Source organism: Patagioenas fasciata, chromosome 12 (genome assembly GCF_037038585.1).
Source record: "Patagioenas fasciata isolate bPatFas1 chromosome 12, bPatFas1.hap1, whole genome shotgun sequence".
Taxonomy (NCBI): Eukaryota; Metazoa; Chordata; class Aves; order Columbiformes; family Columbidae; genus Patagioenas; species Patagioenas fasciata.
The window spans coordinates 17089309-17106508 of NC_092531.1; the positions used below are offsets into that span (position 1 = coordinate 17089309).

The 17200-nt window shown below is 40.1% G+C and overlaps 1 protein-coding gene across 4 annotated transcripts in view; it reads left to right on the top strand.

Annotated features, from left to right (window-relative positions):
• Nucleotides 1-17200, top strand: part of IGF1R (insulin like growth factor 1 receptor) — a 171468-nt gene that overhangs the window by 15348 nt on the left and 138920 nt on the right. For all 4 annotated transcript variants that reach the window (XM_065847013.2, XM_065847014.2, XM_065847015.2 and 1 more), the window contains exon 2: nucleotides 13550-14095. In XM_065847013.2, the coding sequence (XP_065703085.1) occupies nucleotides 13550-14095 (546 nt within the window). The remainder of the gene's footprint in view (nucleotides 1-13549; nucleotides 14096-17200) is intronic.

Genomic DNA, 17200 nt, shown 5'->3' on the forward strand with positions numbered 1-17200 from the left:
AAAACTTCAGGGTTGTTTTTTTTTGTTTGGAACTTTTAAATTACATTACTAGACTCTGCCCGCATTGCGTATGTGAGAGTAAATTCTGCTGAAAGGAGATTTGTTGGAAGAAATTAAAAGGAGGATATATACTGTTCTGAGTTATATTTGGAAACAAGCTATAAAGAAGCCTTGAAGTATCACTTTAGGAAGAGACAACTTAGTTTAGTTCCCTGGAGGAATAAGAGGAGGTGTGAGGTAAGGCTGTCTGTTCTCCTCTGTTTGTTGCATCTATCGCAAAATCCTGATTTTAAAGGTTGTTTTTTTGAAGTGGTAATTCAGAAGGCAAAATAACAATCTGTGTTCTGTCTTATGACTATTCAGATGGTCTTTGAACTGTTGAAACTGGTCGTGGATGTACACTCTGATATGTTGTGCTAAAAGAAGTAAAGAACTAGAAGGAGAAATACACTTTTTCTTTGGAAAGTGTGTGCAAGCTTTTCCCAATGTTACCGTATTTAGGATTGTAGAAAACTGAGAATGGGGAAAAGAGATGGTTTGATCTTTCTGCCTGAGAACAGCTTGGTTTTCACATTTGTAAACAAAACAGTAAAAAAGTCTTTGAGGCTTCTTGACAGCCCAGGTGTGTGGTTTTTATGTTCAGAAAAGCTGATTCAGTTGGTTTGGCTTTTGCAAGGGAAACAACTGCAGAAATAAGTTGCTCTGTGAGGGTGTAAATAACTTTATTTTCCTCTAGAAGAAGTTGAGCAAACACGGAGCACTGAGTTGCATGGTTGAAATTTGGTGAAGCGTGGAAACGACACTGGTTTTCAAAGCAGTGTGATGTTTCTTCAGGGTGCTGTGAATTCAGAAGTAAGGGCTGCCACACTTAAAAGATGGGTCTTGGTCTTAAGGTTACAGGAGCCGCAAAAGAGCTTTATTAATGATTTATTAGTGATCAGGGCAGTTGTCACAACTGTTTCTTGTAGAGAATCTTCAAATACTTAAAGCCACACCTTGATACCTTATACCTTGTCTGTAGCATCTATGTTGATATGCCCCAGTACAAAAGCACTTTGTTAAACCAATTAAATGAATGATATTTTTATAATACTTGTGTTTTGGAAAAAAATCAATGTGACCAGTTTCCCTTTGGAAAGACAAGAAGCCCGTTGTGCTGATGAAGTAGAATGCATTAGGAAGTGGTGCTTTGTATCCTCTCGAGTAATGTGCTGTTGTTTTTTCTTCATCAGCAGGATGTTCTCTTGTGTGTCAGATATCTGAGGTGGTTTTGTGATCGGTATTGGAGAAGAGTGGGGGGGGGGGAAAAAGTCAGAGAAACACAATAGATTAAAATTCTTTATAGCAACAGAAAACCTGCAGCCCCATATTTCTCTGTTTTAGTGAAACTGGTAATGGCTACATTAGTGTTGGACACTTTGTGTTTATGATTGTATTTTAAACAATAAATAAAAGAACAACTTGCCCTTCAGAAGAGCATAATGTGTAGCCTTCTGAAATACTGTGGAGCACAAGGGATATAATTAACCCTTTTCCCTTGGGCTTGGTTGTGTTTCAGAGGGTAACACAAGATGTCTAAAACATCTAAAATTGCTTATTTACCAGTTCACTGAAGTAAGGATTCTTCGAGTTGATTGTCTGAAAATCAAACCTGTTCTTCCTCTCTCCATTGCCTTCCTCTCCTGCTTTGTTTCCTGATCTGCAGCTTCCAAATTTGTAAAAGGTCTAGTACTGATTGCCTTTTTTTTTTTTTTTTTAGACATAAAAGCAGCCATTGAGGAGAAAATTTTATTTCCTGTCACTCTTGCTCAAGGCTATAGAGAATAGATCTTGCAAGTTTAGGCACTTGTTCAGGCCTTTCAGAGGAATTTTTAAAAGATGCTTTGCTTTTGATACAATGAAGGAAGGGCGATGACTTGAAAGGACTGACAGCACAACCAGGGTTTGGTTTATTGTGTGAACGAAACCTCTTGTGATCCTGAAGTATTTTGCTTCAGATTGGTTCTGAACTATCTTAAGATGGTTTTGGTACCATTAAATGGAAATGAGTTGAAAGGACACAGAACCTGAAATTCTTCCAACATTTTTTTTTTCTGTCTCGACTCTCTCTGAAGAACGTGAATTAGTGTGAGAAAGTGTCTGTAGCTCCCGCTGGGTCAAATAGAGGTTGAGATAAAAACACATATCTCTGTGTGTATTGTAACATTGATCGTCAGGTGGTAAATAGCACCTTGGTGGCAGGATTACCAAGTCTGATGTTTTATACTTCATTTTTCAAGTTTTGGTGGGATCTTGCTGCTGGGTCTGTGCTCAGACCTGCTCTTTGATGGATGCCTCCTTCATTACTTCCTTTGACCAGCCTTTCCTTTCCGATAAAGTCATCCTTTGGACTGGCTGATGCCTGGAGCTCACTCATTCTGCGAGTTCACTAGCTACTCTCTTTTTGTTACAACATTTTAATAAGTTAGTAGTCTCCACAAAGACCATTCTTGTCTCTTGCTCACCTCACCTCCTCCACAGTGGCTGTGTATATTTTCACACCAAAACAACGATTACTTCTGAGTATCTCTCTTTTTATTAATTCTTGGTTTTTATCCGTTCCATCATAAACTTCTTTAAGTAGAGTCTCTTCCATGCACTGTATTTTAAAGAGGAACACTGACCTCTGTGTTACTTTGGATTTTCTTTTCTTTTTTTTTTTTTTATTTTATTTTATTCTTTTTTTCCTTATCCTGCACAAGTTGTCTTTTTTGGGTGGCTGCCTTTTCCAAGCTGAACTAGAAAATTCTCTATTAAAGACTGTGTGACCTTCCACAGATCTGGGAGCAGTTCGTGAGTTCAGGACTTTGTGTCCTAAATTGCTGGTTAACTGTGGAGGAAATAAGGAAACGAAGTCCTGGTTTCTGAATCTGAGGTTGAGTGAAGCTGGCGTGCGGTAAGGCAAAGCACAGTCCGCTCAGATATGTTTTCTTAACATGGAACCAACTAGCCTTGCACAAATACCGTGGTTTTCTTTCACAACAGCAATGAGAGGCCAGTGGAGCTGTCAGACAGGTAAGGCCAGGCTGGGGCCTGTGTCAGCTCTGCTCTCCAGAGGATTTTGCCTTTAATCTAGCAGTTGGAAAAGAGGAGTTTTGTACCTGTTCAGATCCTTTTTACCGATGTGCTTTCTCCCCCTGCCATCCCTCTGGTCTGTTAATTTATGTATTTAATTCTCAGATTAGACTTAATTGATAGCTTTGCACTATAGCTGTGTTTAAATGCATACGTGCCACTGTTACCCAACGTAGTTGGGCCATCGAACGCCTGCCCTTTCGGTGCAGTTTATGTTGGCAGGAGCTGTTTGGTTGTTGTGGCTTTAATGTTTGGGCAGAAGAGCTCTTTGGGGTGGCCGTAGCGGCACATCTTTTGCAGTGGAGATTAGATTCTTCCTTTGCCTTACAGTTCTCATATGTTTCACTGTAGAACAGAAAAAAAAAAAAATCAATTAATGGCTGAACAGAAGATCTGCATAGATATGTTAAAAATCCTATGCTGAGCATTGGAAGCTTTTCTTTGTCTTCAGAGAAGTGAAAACCTTGGAGTTGGGGTAGTTGACTCTGCCTAAAAGGGCTCTAGTTTTCCACACTTAACTGTCTTTATCTGGTCGCTTCTCGCATATGTGCATTTCACTGTCATCGGTATCACTGAGATGCGTTGTGGTGTATTTATGTGTATTTATGTATGTATTTTTTTCCTTTCTGGTTTTTGTGTTTTGATGCCTCTGCGACAATAAATACCCCATGTGAATGGTGCTGTTCTGGTATAAAGGACACTTTCCTTGGTTGGGCTGTGTTTGTGATACTAAAAGCAAATCAGAACCATCCAATTGGCCAGAAAAGTGAGTTCACATAAGCACTCCTACTAGTGTAGGTACTTTGGTTTATATTTGCCTTAAATTGTGTTCTGGTGCAACTGTTTTTGGTTGATAAGACCTGAACTACTTGTCACCTTGTCTCTGCTGCCAACTCACGTGTTTTACCTTGTACTTGGAGAGGAAGGTTCTTTTTTTCAATCTAGTTAGCTCATGACTGGAAAGCCCCACAGCACCTGCATATACGTAATTTAATACTTCTAGAGCCCTTTTTTGGGGATTGCAAGTTGGTCACATTTTAACTGCCTTGAGAAAGCAGGTTACAGCATGACCTATGTGATTTTTAAGCTGCGTAGCTGCCTGTGAAGGGAGGGGTGGGAGGGCTCCCCGTTCTGTTAAATGAGGTTTGAGAAAACTATCTTTTTCTTCTGTGCAATTAGATTTTTTTCTAATTTTTTTTTTTACATGATATTAAATCTCTGTTGAGGTGCAAATATGGGGTTAATAGAAGTCTTAGTTCAGTTTGTTGAAACAGAAACATTACTAGGGAAGGCCAAAGAATGTAAGATTTCTGTGTTTCATCACATAAGAGATGGTTAGCACAGGATAGTAGGGCCATGTGTTGCATATTGTTAAGAGTAATTGCATCAGACTTCTGATTTCTCTGTGTGTCTAAGTATAACTTCCCAATGATTCTCTATTAAATCTTTTCACTGACTGTTATGGATGCAGTCAGATGTTATGATACTGTTTTGTCAGTTTACTTCTAACAAAGCCTAAGTGATGTGACCTGGTTGGCCAGCTGATTTTTAAAAATAATAATAAAAATTCCCCCAAAATTCTGAAGAGAGGCAGGTTTCCTAGATTACTGCAGGATGGCAGCTCAGCAGGCGGCTAAAAGCACAGCGATGTCTCCCTGTATGTGGATTGCCGGGCCCAGCCACATGATGAATTTTCATTCTGGAAGAATTGGCTGCTTGTCCCGGCTACCTAAGTGTATATCCCATAGGTTTCTGTCAGCCAGTTGCTGAGTCACTTGGATGTGTAGACAACTGTTTTAAAAATAAATAAATAAAATAGTGCACACAACAATTTTTTTTTAAAAGGTGGAGAAGAACAGTCCTCAGGAGAGACAATTTCTCTTAAGCTCTGTTGTCATCACAGATTTTGAACCATAAATTCAATGTTATAAACAGCTTGTAATTTCAGCTTTCCATTTTTGCTTCAGCAGGCATTAGACTGAAGCTACTGGCGTAGAACTTAAACATTATTATCACAGTTAAAAAATGCTTTACTCTCATAGTTATTGATCACAACATACCACCTACTTACTTCTGTGTTAGGTATTTTGTATAGAATGGCATTGCTCCTATTTTCTGGTGCTGTCAGGAAAGTGATTCTGCAGGGTAGGAAAGAGTGCATACATTTGAGGTCTGTCTTTCTTCCTGTGAAGATGGAGCTCATCTTCAGTGATTTCAGCATTACTTGCTTTCTTCTGCATCTTTTCTCTCTTTGATGTTGACAGTTTTCTCCTAAGCTGGTAAACTACAGTGTAACTGAAGTGTTGCAGCATCGTTTATGGTTCTGTTCCAGGGATGCATTCAGCTGGTGCTTCACATAGCCTTTCCATTCCTTGTAAATACATGGGAACATCTGGCCAGAGGTCCAAGCCTTCAGCTCTAACCATAAGCTCAAACAATGACTTTCTCAACGTTTGACACATACTGGGCGTTAATGGGTGAAGAGTTTACTGTAGGTTTGATCTTTCTGTTAGCTTTTTGTCCTTTTTTCTTACTCTTTGGTTGTCCATAACCTGGGCACTGCAGGTCAGAGGGAAAAGTTTGGTGCTATTTTTACTTGGTTTGATAGCCAGGGGTTCTGGGGTGATCATGCAAGCTTGGCCACTTGGATGTTAGTGGCTCTGCAGTACCTTCCTCTGTTTTTGCCCTGCGTACACATGAGGATGAGCAGTAATCTACGGCAACTGAGCCGCTGGCTCATGTTATGCTATTGCAGCAGTGGGGAAGGAGGTAACAGATGTGGGTCAGTTCGGTGTTGGTGAGAGGATTAATTTGGGGATGACTTTGTCATGAGGGTGCTTTCACGTGAGCTGGGCTAAATCTGGACCCACTTGCTGTGGTGAGCTGTGTAGAAAAGGCATCAATCAATATTATTAAAGGGATCCTGTTCATTTTGTTGGCTCCCTTTTTGCTAAGCTGCTGTTCCTGTTGACATTCAAAGTAGAATGTTGGCAGAGAGAAAGCAAGTGAGATGAGGGACGGAAATGTGATTTATTCTGAAAATTTTTTTGTGTAAACTTATGGGGAAGTTGGAGGAAGTTCATGGAAAGCAGCAATGCCAGAGATATCTTGAGCCAATGACAGCTGAAATTGCAAGAGCAAAAAGGCACAGCCAGTTTGAGTTTGTGATGTGGGTTGTAACCCTTCTGTGTGTTATTTTTGTGAATGTTTTGTTCTGGTCAGCTTGGTAATACTGGCCCTTGGATTGGCAATATATAGTTAGTGGAGTGGTAAAAGAGAAAATTAAAGTAGGATGTGTGTATTTTTCTAAAGGCTATGGGAGGCAAAGAAAACGCGTGGAGGAGAGAACTCCAGTCACTTTTCAGGTGTTTGGGCCAAATTTGATTGGCCTCTTGTGACACCACTTCTTCCTTCCATATCTGTAAGAGGTTGTTAGGAGTGATGAGTGACAGAAGGTAAATTAATGGTGATAGACTATATTTGTCAGAAATGTCAAGCTACATTGCAATATAATCTTCAGTCCCTTGAGTGTTTAGAAGATCACAGTGGTCTAGCTTTGTCCTCCAAAGCTAAACTTTTAATTAAATGAAGAAAAACCCCAAGCCCTCTTCCCAGGCCTTAGATGTGTAAACAAGAATGTTCTCCAGACTTGGATTCAAATAGAAACAGTTGTTCTTTGTTTGGGTTTGCCTATTCCCTTTCATGTTCTGCAAACCAACGATGACAGTGTTGTGCTAGTGCTAGAACTGCAGCAGTTGAAATTCAATTATGGACTTGCTTAACCTAAAATGGTTGATATTTTATGGATTGTGGGGTGCCTTTTATCTCTTCTCTCCACCCTCCCATGCAGAGAGATGTAACTTCAGAAAATCTTGGTAAATGTAAAGCAGTTTATGTAGCGTATTTGATGAAGAGGAGTAGTTCAGTGGTTAGGGAGACAGCTTGAATCAAGTCGTGTAGATGTAGTTTCCTGCCTGTTACCGGTTCTGACATCCCAAGAGGTAATACAGAAGCTGGCTTCCCTGGGAAGAGATCTAGTGATTGATGTGACACATGCAGGATAGGTGAGCTTAGAGACTACAGAAATTTTGTGGGAGGTTGTGTAAGTACATTAAAGACACTAAAATATATATTCCATTCATAGTGTCACTATGAAGGCAAAACCAAGAGCTCAGTGGGTGGTGGAATCCTGTGTTAATGTAAAGTGTCATAAGCAATCTCTCCAACAACTGATTTCTGTGAACTCCACATTTAATTTCTCCTTTGCATAGTATGCAATTAAAGAATCCTTAGACTTCTGTAGTAATTTTTTTTTCTCTGCATCTAGTGATGGTGCCAACTATGCTGAAACTTTTCATGGGCTCAAAGGGAAATTGCGGTTGCTAATCTGTTCCTTCTCAGTCTTTCTACCTTAGCTTTCCAAGACTTGTAGTGGAACTACAGGAACAAACTCGGCTTGTGACCAGACCATGGGCTGCAGTACCTCTCTGTTCAATGATGATGGAATGAGAACACTGAAAGATTTCTCTTCTTCAGGGCTGTGTGACAGTCCTGATGGTTTTCTTAAAAAAAGCATAATACTTAACAGTAAGAATGAGGTTAAGGTCAGGTTTTACTTTTCCCTGTTTATAATCTGTATGGGCGTAACACTTTCAGACTATTACCTATCTGTTTCCACACATCCTTCTGCTTTTCTTCTGAACAATTGTATTCATGTAGAAAAGAGGGTCCTTTGAATTCTGCTGATGGGCTTAATCATATATTTAGTTCCTTTTTCTTAACCTGATTCAAACCCATTTTTCAGGTAACATGGGAGATTAGGTTGCTGTCATAAGCCAAAGTTCTTTAACCTTGAAGTGTCTGCAAGGCATTTTTTTGAGCCATTTTTTTTTCCAGTGTGCCAGACAACCCCTCTGAGTTGATCCAGCATAAAGCAAACCTGTCAATATGCAGACCATTATATATTATGTAGATCTAAATCCACCCAATGCAATAAACATGTTCTTTGTTGTTATGAGAGGGATGGTGACTCTGGAGATGCCTTAAAAAGCACGGCACACGTGATGGATCTGGATGAGCGCTGCTGGACTGCAGCCACATTCAGTAGCTGCTCTAGACCCTTTTTTTTTTTTTAATAAGGACCTGACACAGATTAAAATGAAAAGACACATGATGACAGGGAAGTGGCTCTGTTGGGAATAAATAACAACACTGTTCAGAAGATGTGCTGATCTCCCGGAAGACCCGGGGCTCTGAGCTGATGTTACCGGGGGATACGCGGTCCAGGCTGTTTCATCAGAGGAGTTTGGGAGGGAGCAGCATCACCGTATTCAGTGACATCGGCTCTGAGCTGTCTGGAAAGCAGACTTCTCATCGGGGTGGGATGTGCTCAGAAAAAGCCATTATTGGCAAAGCAAGAGAGTTTTCTTGCGGTGATGTGAGCAACCTGCTCTCTAAAAGTAGAACTAGCCACAATTGTTTTTTGTATTAAGCCTCGTAGTCCCTTTTTTGTGTGATGAAATCGTGCAGCGCTGATGGTAACATACTGTACTTGTTACTACTGTACAGAATTTCAGGGTAGATGGGAAGGTGAGTAACCTCATGCTCTTTGTTAATAGAACCCTTTAGAACCTCATGGATCACAGGCTTTGTCCTTAGAATGGCTGTTTTAACCCCTGGGCAGGAAGACAATAAAGAATTACCATTTCTGCACCTTCTTTCAGCAACCAGTGTAAGGGGATACTTTTTATTTTAAAGGGAGAAGCTAAAGCTATCCAGATTCTTCATCTAAGATAAAGCTTTGTGTCTCTACTCTGAAGTAAAGGAAATTATTTTCACTGAAGTCAGGAGAGGGGAAACAAAGAGAAATCATAACTGGCTTTGGGAAGGCGCCATGAGTGTCCAAACCAGGAGAAAGGTGAACAGAGTTGATTTCGAGATTGCTGGTTAGACATTAATGTCAAGCGGTCTGTCCCGATCCTCACTGCAGCAATGCAGATGAGTGCACAGGCGGAGCAAGTGTCTGTTGCTCGGGAAAATCTGGTTGAAAAAGCCTTACCTAGAGCTGAGAAGGGGTTGTGCTGGATTGACTTGTGGCTCGAGCTGCCTTGTCCAAGACTTTCTGGTCTTGAGAGAGGCAGATAGCGATGGTTTCTCCATCTTTAACTTCTGACTTGTTGAGAGGGTACTGAGACCATTCAGTGTAGCATGACCTTTTAATGTTACCCCAAAATGTCAAGGGCCAAAGGCAAGACTTAAAGTGTGTGGGATTTTTCAAGAAAAGCCAAACCAGTTGTGTTTCTTTAGAACTTCTAAATGGAGTAACTGGGAGGAATATGAAATTTGGAAGCAAGAGCTACACCACGATGAAATGGTTCCTTGTAAAAATGAATTCTTATTAGAAACAGTGACTGTGTGAACTGTCAATCCTGCCCTCTAACGCTATAGTACTGATAATGAATTAACTGCTATGAATATACGTACAGCTAGGACATGCCATAGCAAGCAGGAGTTGTATTATAGCTTGAATGTTGAACAGCAGGCTTTCTGCCGATTTGTGTTTGTAGCATGCCATTTTTCAAAGAGAACAGTTCCTTCGAAACACTGAAGGGCAGCAGCCAAGTCCTTTTAGGAGCAGCTAGTGACCTGAAATAACTAGTGGATATATAAAAAGAATAAAGACCTGCTGCGTACGGTAAATGATTATTTGATGATAGATGATGATCAAGTAGCAGGTGTTTCTCGAGGTGTCAAGGCTCTTCTCCATATCAAAATGCTTTTTATGATCAAAATGAGCATTAGCAAATCACAGTTAAGGTCAAGAAGCAGCTACTGGGTCACTGTACTCTGTCACACACAGCCTTGCTTTATCCTGCCTGATCTGTGTGTGCCCAGTGGTTCTTTAAAGAACTCAGTTTCTCACTTAGAATAAGGTGCTTAGTTTAGAATAAGCCCAAGAAATGATAGGTAGTTTAGGAAAATGCTTGGAAATTTGTAAGCAACTGAATGAAAGCAGCATGAATTTGGCTGGTAATTATCCTGGGTGTTCATAATCTACCCAGGACCCAGAACTGTTGGGGCAGGGTGATAAACAAATGTTGCATTTTTGTTTCTCTTAGTGAGCAAAATAAATGCATGATAGTTAATTTCCAGTTTCAGTGAACATGAAACAAAGGTAAGTTATACTAGTCATATTAAATAAGCTTTATAAGCTGGAATATCAAAAACTGTTAAATGCTCTAAAGAGCATTTCGTGTGCACTTCATTCTGTCTGACAGACCAGTTTATACTGCGAGTCCATATAAGCTTTCTCTAAAATGGGATCCCAAGAAAACACAGCACAGCCAAATGGAAATTGTAGTTGCCTTTGAGCTCTGATTAATTTGTTTTTTCATGTAATCCTTTTCAGGACAGTGAGAAAAACGTGAGAAAAAGATGATGCATTGTGGTATAATTAATTTTTGTGAACAATGTGAACTTAAACAGAAATCTCTTTAAAAAAATATTCCATCTGCTTTAATTGGAACAGTTTTTTTCCATATGTCAGTGTGGACCAAGATACTTGTCCTGTTTCATGTTTGGGTCTCTGCAGTTCTCATTATACGCATGAAGTTCTGCAAAAAAATAACTCACTTCATGAACCAGTAAGTCTTTAAAAACGTCAACAGCACGCTCATCTGTAATCCATTTCTAACATTAGAGCCCACTGGAGTTTCTCCTTCTCTGTATGAAGGGCGTGATGTTTCATAATTGCGGCAAGTGAGTGCATACTTTTGCCATATAGTTCTAGAAACATCATTGATTTATAAAAGCATTAAGTATCTAAAATTAAGTAACTTTCAAGCTGAAACAAACATAAAGCTAAAAGCCATATGACTTTTTAAAGCCCAGCGCTGGAATAGACACATGAACAGATATATAATGCTTTAGTTAACAGTTGCTGCCATTTTTCTTACAAATTGTTCTTTAGGGTATTGTAACTCAGCTGTTTTTAAACCCATCACTCTGGAACTGTGCCTACAAAATGTCAGTGCAAGTGCAAGTTTTATTTCTTTAACAAAATAAAGGGCTTGGAGCAGTAAGGCTTTCTAAAATTTTATGGCAGTAAAATAAATTTTGCTGGTTTTGCTTTGCCATAACAGGAACCATGCTGTTCACCTTGTCCTGCCGGCAGGTAGAGGCAGAAACCAAAATAGTTTAATTGGAAAAACATTGTATGTTCTAACTTGCCTTTTTTTAAAAGAAGCCCAAAGTTGCTGTGTAAATATGTTACTGTGGAGCTGTGCTTTGGGCAGGGGCACTGTTCCTGAGGGTGGGTGGAGAGATGGGTCTGGCAGAAGAAACCTTCAGAAGTTGAGAGCAAGACTTGGGTACCGGCTTGTTAAAAGAATTTAGTCTGGGTTGAAGTTGTCTTTCCTACAGATTCAGGAGGGAAGGCCACGCTTCTGTGCACGTGACCAGTACATCTCTTATCAGAATCTGCTATCTTGGCGTTCTTTAACATCCCCTCTGTCCCATCTGGCTTCTGAAGCTGGGCAGTACCAACCTGGTCACCTGTTTCAGTGTTTTCCTGAAGTTAAAGCCTCGACATGTGTTCCAGGCAGTCAAATGCCCTTGTTCTGTAGTCAGTAGATACACAAACCGGCGTTTTGTGTCTTCACTGGCCATGATGGCCAAATGTTGCAGTTGGCACACTAGTTTTGGTGTTGGTTTTCTTTTGGTTTGTCTTTAAAGGTATAGGGAATTAACTTTCTTGTCCATAACTGCTTCTAGTGCAGCAAGTCACATTTTAATAGCCTCTGTTTTCAGCTTGGATCTTTACAGAAGGAAGATTAGGTAATAGTTTTTGTAGAAAACATCTGGTTTTTTACGAAGATCTCACCCTGTTGTGGTGGTGTTGTGTGTTGTGTGTGTGTGTGTGTTTGTTTGTTTGTTTTTTTAATATTGTCTCTCTAACAAGAAAGTCCTTTAATCTTTTAAAGACTTAAAAATCTCTAAGTCCTTGTTGGGTATTAGAGTTGCTGTGGTTTTAGCATGCTCATGTTCTGGATCCTTTGTTAGCTTAAGTTATTAGCCGTAGATAAGTGTTGTGGGATGGAAGGACTGCATTCTATTGTCAGCACAATTTCTGAATCTCTGGACAATTTGTCTGGGTTAGAATTCAAGTTTTTTGGCTCCAGTGTTTGTTTAGACCTTTATATTGTCTGAGGAAAAGAAGTTGTTAAAATAATTAAGCCTTGCATGCATAAAAAGAGAACCTTTCCACAAAATTGAATTGCTCGGGGTTTATTTAAGTTTTGGGTTGCTTAAATAAATTGACATTTTACTTTGGTTACTTACAAGTAACTTGCTATCCCAGGGAATCTTTTTTCCATGTTTTCCACAGAAGACCAGCTCTGAGGGTTTCCAAGAATGACTCTCAGCACTTGTAGTTCTTTGTTTTACATCAAAGTGCATTTTATGTGTCTAGTTATTACATTATTAGTAGACTTTTCTTGCAGCCCCTTTACAATTTTTATTGTGGTATGTGTCTAATGTGGAAAGAGCTAATATATAGATTTATTAAGGAATAATCCTTTTGGTCATTGTTTTCTTGAGAGCACACTAAGTTCAGCCCACTGTTTTCAAGGGAAATTCCTCACTGTGATGCTTGTGTTCTTGTAAATAAGTTTATCCTGTGTTTCTTAGAACTCAAACTTTTGTATCTTGGTGCCAAAAATCAGTGAAACTTGTTTCACTGGAGCATACAAACAGGAATTCAGTGCATTAGCTGCAAGTCCAAGCGCTTTCTTTTCGTCCCACTCGCAGTTCGGGCAGAGCTGAGCAGTTTTCTGAGGATTTGGTTCTGTTGCTGATCTGTTGCGACACGAGCATTTAAGAACTGGGGCTGGTTTGGCTTGTGACCCTGGGAAGAAAGAGATTTGAGAAATAAGTTGTAGTTTTCTGGAAAGTGTTCCTCTTTATGTGCATGTATCTTAGGGAGCTTGGGGGTTAAATCAGTAACGTAAGGCCCAGTGGGTCACTCTCTATATTACCTGACTTGGTTGAAGACATATGGCTGAAGCCCTGGTCTGGTCACACATGCCATGGTGTAATTTGAAGTGGAGTGTGCAAATGCATTCGGTTTATGTTTATGTTCCTCAGTCTAATGTAGCTCTTTTCAGTAGCAATAATAAAATGACTTTTATCTGTCTGCTGCATAATACAGATAGCTTGCATCTCTGTGCTGCTCCTGGTAGTGTTTATAGTGATAGGTTAAATGAGATGAATATGCAATGTAAGTGTAAGTCAAGTACTCATTTCCTATTTTGAAATTGCGACGTAATTAAGAAGTTTAAAATGTTACGGCCAGCAGAACCTCCTGCTTGCATTCTGATTTCGAAAGGCTTAAAAATGTCATATTTACTAACTTCACTTTCTCCTTTTACATTTTCAGTTTGCGGGCCAAACGTTGACATTCGCAATGATATCCATGAGCTGAAACGTCTGGAGAACTGTACGGTAATCGAGGGTTTCCTTCAAATTCTGCTCATCTCTAAAGCAGAGGATTACCGCAATTTTCGCTTCCCAAAGCTGACTGTCATCACTGACTATTTGCTGCTGTTCCGTGTGGCCGGCTTGGAAAGCCTCAGCGATCTCTTCCCCAACCTCACAGTCATTCGTGGGAGGAACCTCTTCTACAACTATGCCTTGGTTATCTTTGAAATGACAAATCTTAAAGAGATTGGGCTTCACAACCTGAGGAACATAACCCGTGGGGCCATACGGATTGAGAAGAACTCTGACCTGTGTTACCTCTCCACAGTGGACTGGTCTCTCATCCTAGATGCCGTGTCCAATAACTACATCGTTGGGAATAAACCTCCAAAGGAATGTGGAGACCTGTGTCCAGGAACAATGGAAGAGAAGCCGTTGTGTGAGAAGACTTCTATTAACAATGAGTACAACTACCGCTGCTGGACCACCAACCACTGCCAGAAAAGTAAGATTTGAGTAGATTTTGTGGTTTTGTTACCTATTTCTAAAGTAAAGGTTTAATTCCGTGAGTTTATTTTAAGCTGTTTAGCAACTTAAACTTTTATTTTAGTCGTGCGTAGTCCACGTAACGAGTTATCCAGATACCACACAAACAGATTCCTCTCTAACCGGTAAAGGATCATCTCACTTGATTTTAAAAAAAAAAAAGTATTAAAAAACAAAGAAACAAAATACAAACTGAACATCTAAACAAACCCCCAAACAAAACCATGACCAACAAAACAAAAACCCCACAACAAACCCCACAAACTTTCTGGGTTACTTCTCCATGGAAAAGATGAAAAGTAAGTGTCGAATTAAAGCCATTATAGCAAAACTGGAAGCAGTTTTACATCCCTGGAGGAGTTTGGCAGGAGGTGGCTGTCAGATGCCATCTACTTCTCCTTGCTGGAGTGATGTTACATGTGCCGGAGTCATTGCCGAGCTAGAACTGTGAACTGGACTTGCTTTGACTTTGTTCTTTGCTTCCCTTGGCATGCACCTTCAGAAATTTCTGTAATGGTAAATTCTGTACCTAAGAACTGTTTTCCTGAAATAGTTTTTTTTTTTTTCCAGTACAGTCTATGGTGTCAAAGAGTCAATGGGTATCTTGACTCGCGGTGAAATTATCCTTGCTGGTTTTGTTCTTCTCTGGTATGACGGGGTTTATGTCTTTCTGATAGCAAGTATTTGCAAAAACAAAACCTGATCTCTTCTCACTTTTTAAAAATAGAGTAAACAAATACATAGTTTACTCAAATAACATGATTACATGGCAGGCTTTTTGAGTTCATCCTGTAACTTTACGAAAGCTGAACCCTGTGGTATCAGCAGAGCTTAATTACAAGCAGCCGTCACTGGGAGGAACAGTTCCTAAATTCCACTTGCAGTCTTGTCTAGAGCTGCTCTAACTATAGGAAACACTGGAGTGTGAGAGAACATGGGAACAGGGCTGTGTTCAGGTTACCTTCATTTTGGGATGCTTTTTTTTTTCTAACGTGGCTCATCAGTTGCTTGTGAAGCCTGCATGTTCAATTAGAGCTGAAATTGAAGTACCTTGTAGGACACAGGAAATAAAGTTTGTTCTTAGAGAAGAAAATAATATAATAGTTTGGGTTTGAAGGGACTTCTGGAGGTCAGCTAGTCCAAAATCCCTCAACCTGTTACAAGGGGGCATTGTGATTTTTGTCCAAGGTGAGGGTGTTGGCTGTGCTGCTCTTTTACCATGTGTTGCCATGAGTAGTTAGGTTTCTGTAGGCCCAATTTATGTCTTCACTAAAACTGTAACTCTGTTTTCCACAGAGGATGGTCCAGGTGATTCCTCTTCAAACTTATTGCCTTCAGTGCTTTGAATGGATGTAACTAGAGTGTTACTTAATGAGATATAACAACTTACGTGCTTTCCGTTTTGTGCTCTATTTGGAGTAGGCAAAAATAGCAAGCTTGTTGACTTCTAGGGGAATGTTAAAATAATTTGGATCCCAAATGCACATGAGATGAGATCTCTTTAAATAAGATGAGGTCATAGTTATACTGTGGTGGCAATGCTTTTAAGGCAAGGGTGTAGGTAGTGTTTTTATTTTCCTATGTGCTTTCATCTTTCTTTCATGAGAGGCTGTGAAGAAGAAAGCAAGTATTGGAAATGAGCCTTGAAAGGCTCGTTAAGAGCGTTACGCTGTGGAAGAAGAATGTATGTTTAGAGTATCTTAGGATGCAGAGAATATAAAGAAATAATCAAGTTCTAAGCAAAATAAAGCGAGAAAGTTGGACCTATTTAATCTGTTGTGATAAGCTACTAACTTCGAGGAATAAGACTTTAAATTTGCCAGCCATTCATAAGAACAAACAAACAAGCCCCACAACAACAATAAACCCCTCAAAAGCACTCCTGTTCTGAGGGAAAACAAGTGCAGTTGTTCAGAAGCTTTCTGCCTATCCTGCTAGATTGCTTGGACGCTTGGGCAATGAACTCCTGATCTAGAGAGGACTCTTGCAATACAAAATTACACAGGACATGAAAAAGAATAGAAGCAAGGACTTCTGAGTGTTTAAATCTGCATTCTCCTACCAGTAGAGATAGGAGACCTGTGTTATTTTCCGGGGAATATTTTTCTAGTGTAGTATCTAATTTAACCCTGACATTCTCCTTTTGCGTCACAGTAATGTTAAACTGAAAATGTCTTATCACTCAGGGTTTCTTTATGCCTTTTTCTTTGGTCTGCATCTGTGAAAGAGTGTGTAGTAAATCTCTTTTGTCCTTGTTTAGGTTTTGCGCTGAGAGATACTGAGTTGGTGGGTAAATGTTGTGTGGGAACAGTCAGTACTTCAAGTAGCCTGGCTTCTGTTTAGTTTTGCCATTGAGTGGAAGTTGGTTTTTTTTCTTTTTGCTCACAAACAAAGGAAGAACCCCCTGCTTCCTTCGATATAACTTGTACAGGAACAGCATAGAGAGGAGAGAGGGAAGGATATGCTGTGTTTGATGTAGAATAATCCAATGACATTTCTGTAACAGAACAAACCACAAAGAACCTGTAACTTTAATTTTTTATTTAAGATTCAGGGTGAAGCTTCAGTGGCTTCTCTGCCAGTTTTGCTGCCCTGGTTTCTGTGTAGCGCACATTCCTTTACCTTGGAATGCCCCACGGCAGCAGCCTCCCTAGTCCGCTCCCTTTGGAGCTGTGGCGGTGTTGGGTCTGGCACTCCGGCATCTGACTTGCACCTACTTTTCTCTGGCACATGACATGCCAGCTGTACTTCGCTTGGCTTGCAGGTCCCTCGAGATAAAAGGAGAGTAGTGAAGTTGTTTGCATCGGTGGTTGTGCTTTGGGGCGCAGGTAGAGATGGAAAAGATAAAAACTGAGCGTCCAGGCATACAAGTAAGATTATGGCGCTTTTTTTTTTTTTCTGGCGGTTTTGACTGCTAGAAATGTTTATGGAAGCTGTCTGTGTCTTACTCAGTGGCTGGTGTGAGAACCAGAAAAGCTGTTCCTGTTGTACACCTTGAAAGAGACACACTTGCTTTGCCTGTCTGTTGGTGTAAAGAAAAGTTTTTGATTTTCTATTCTTTGTG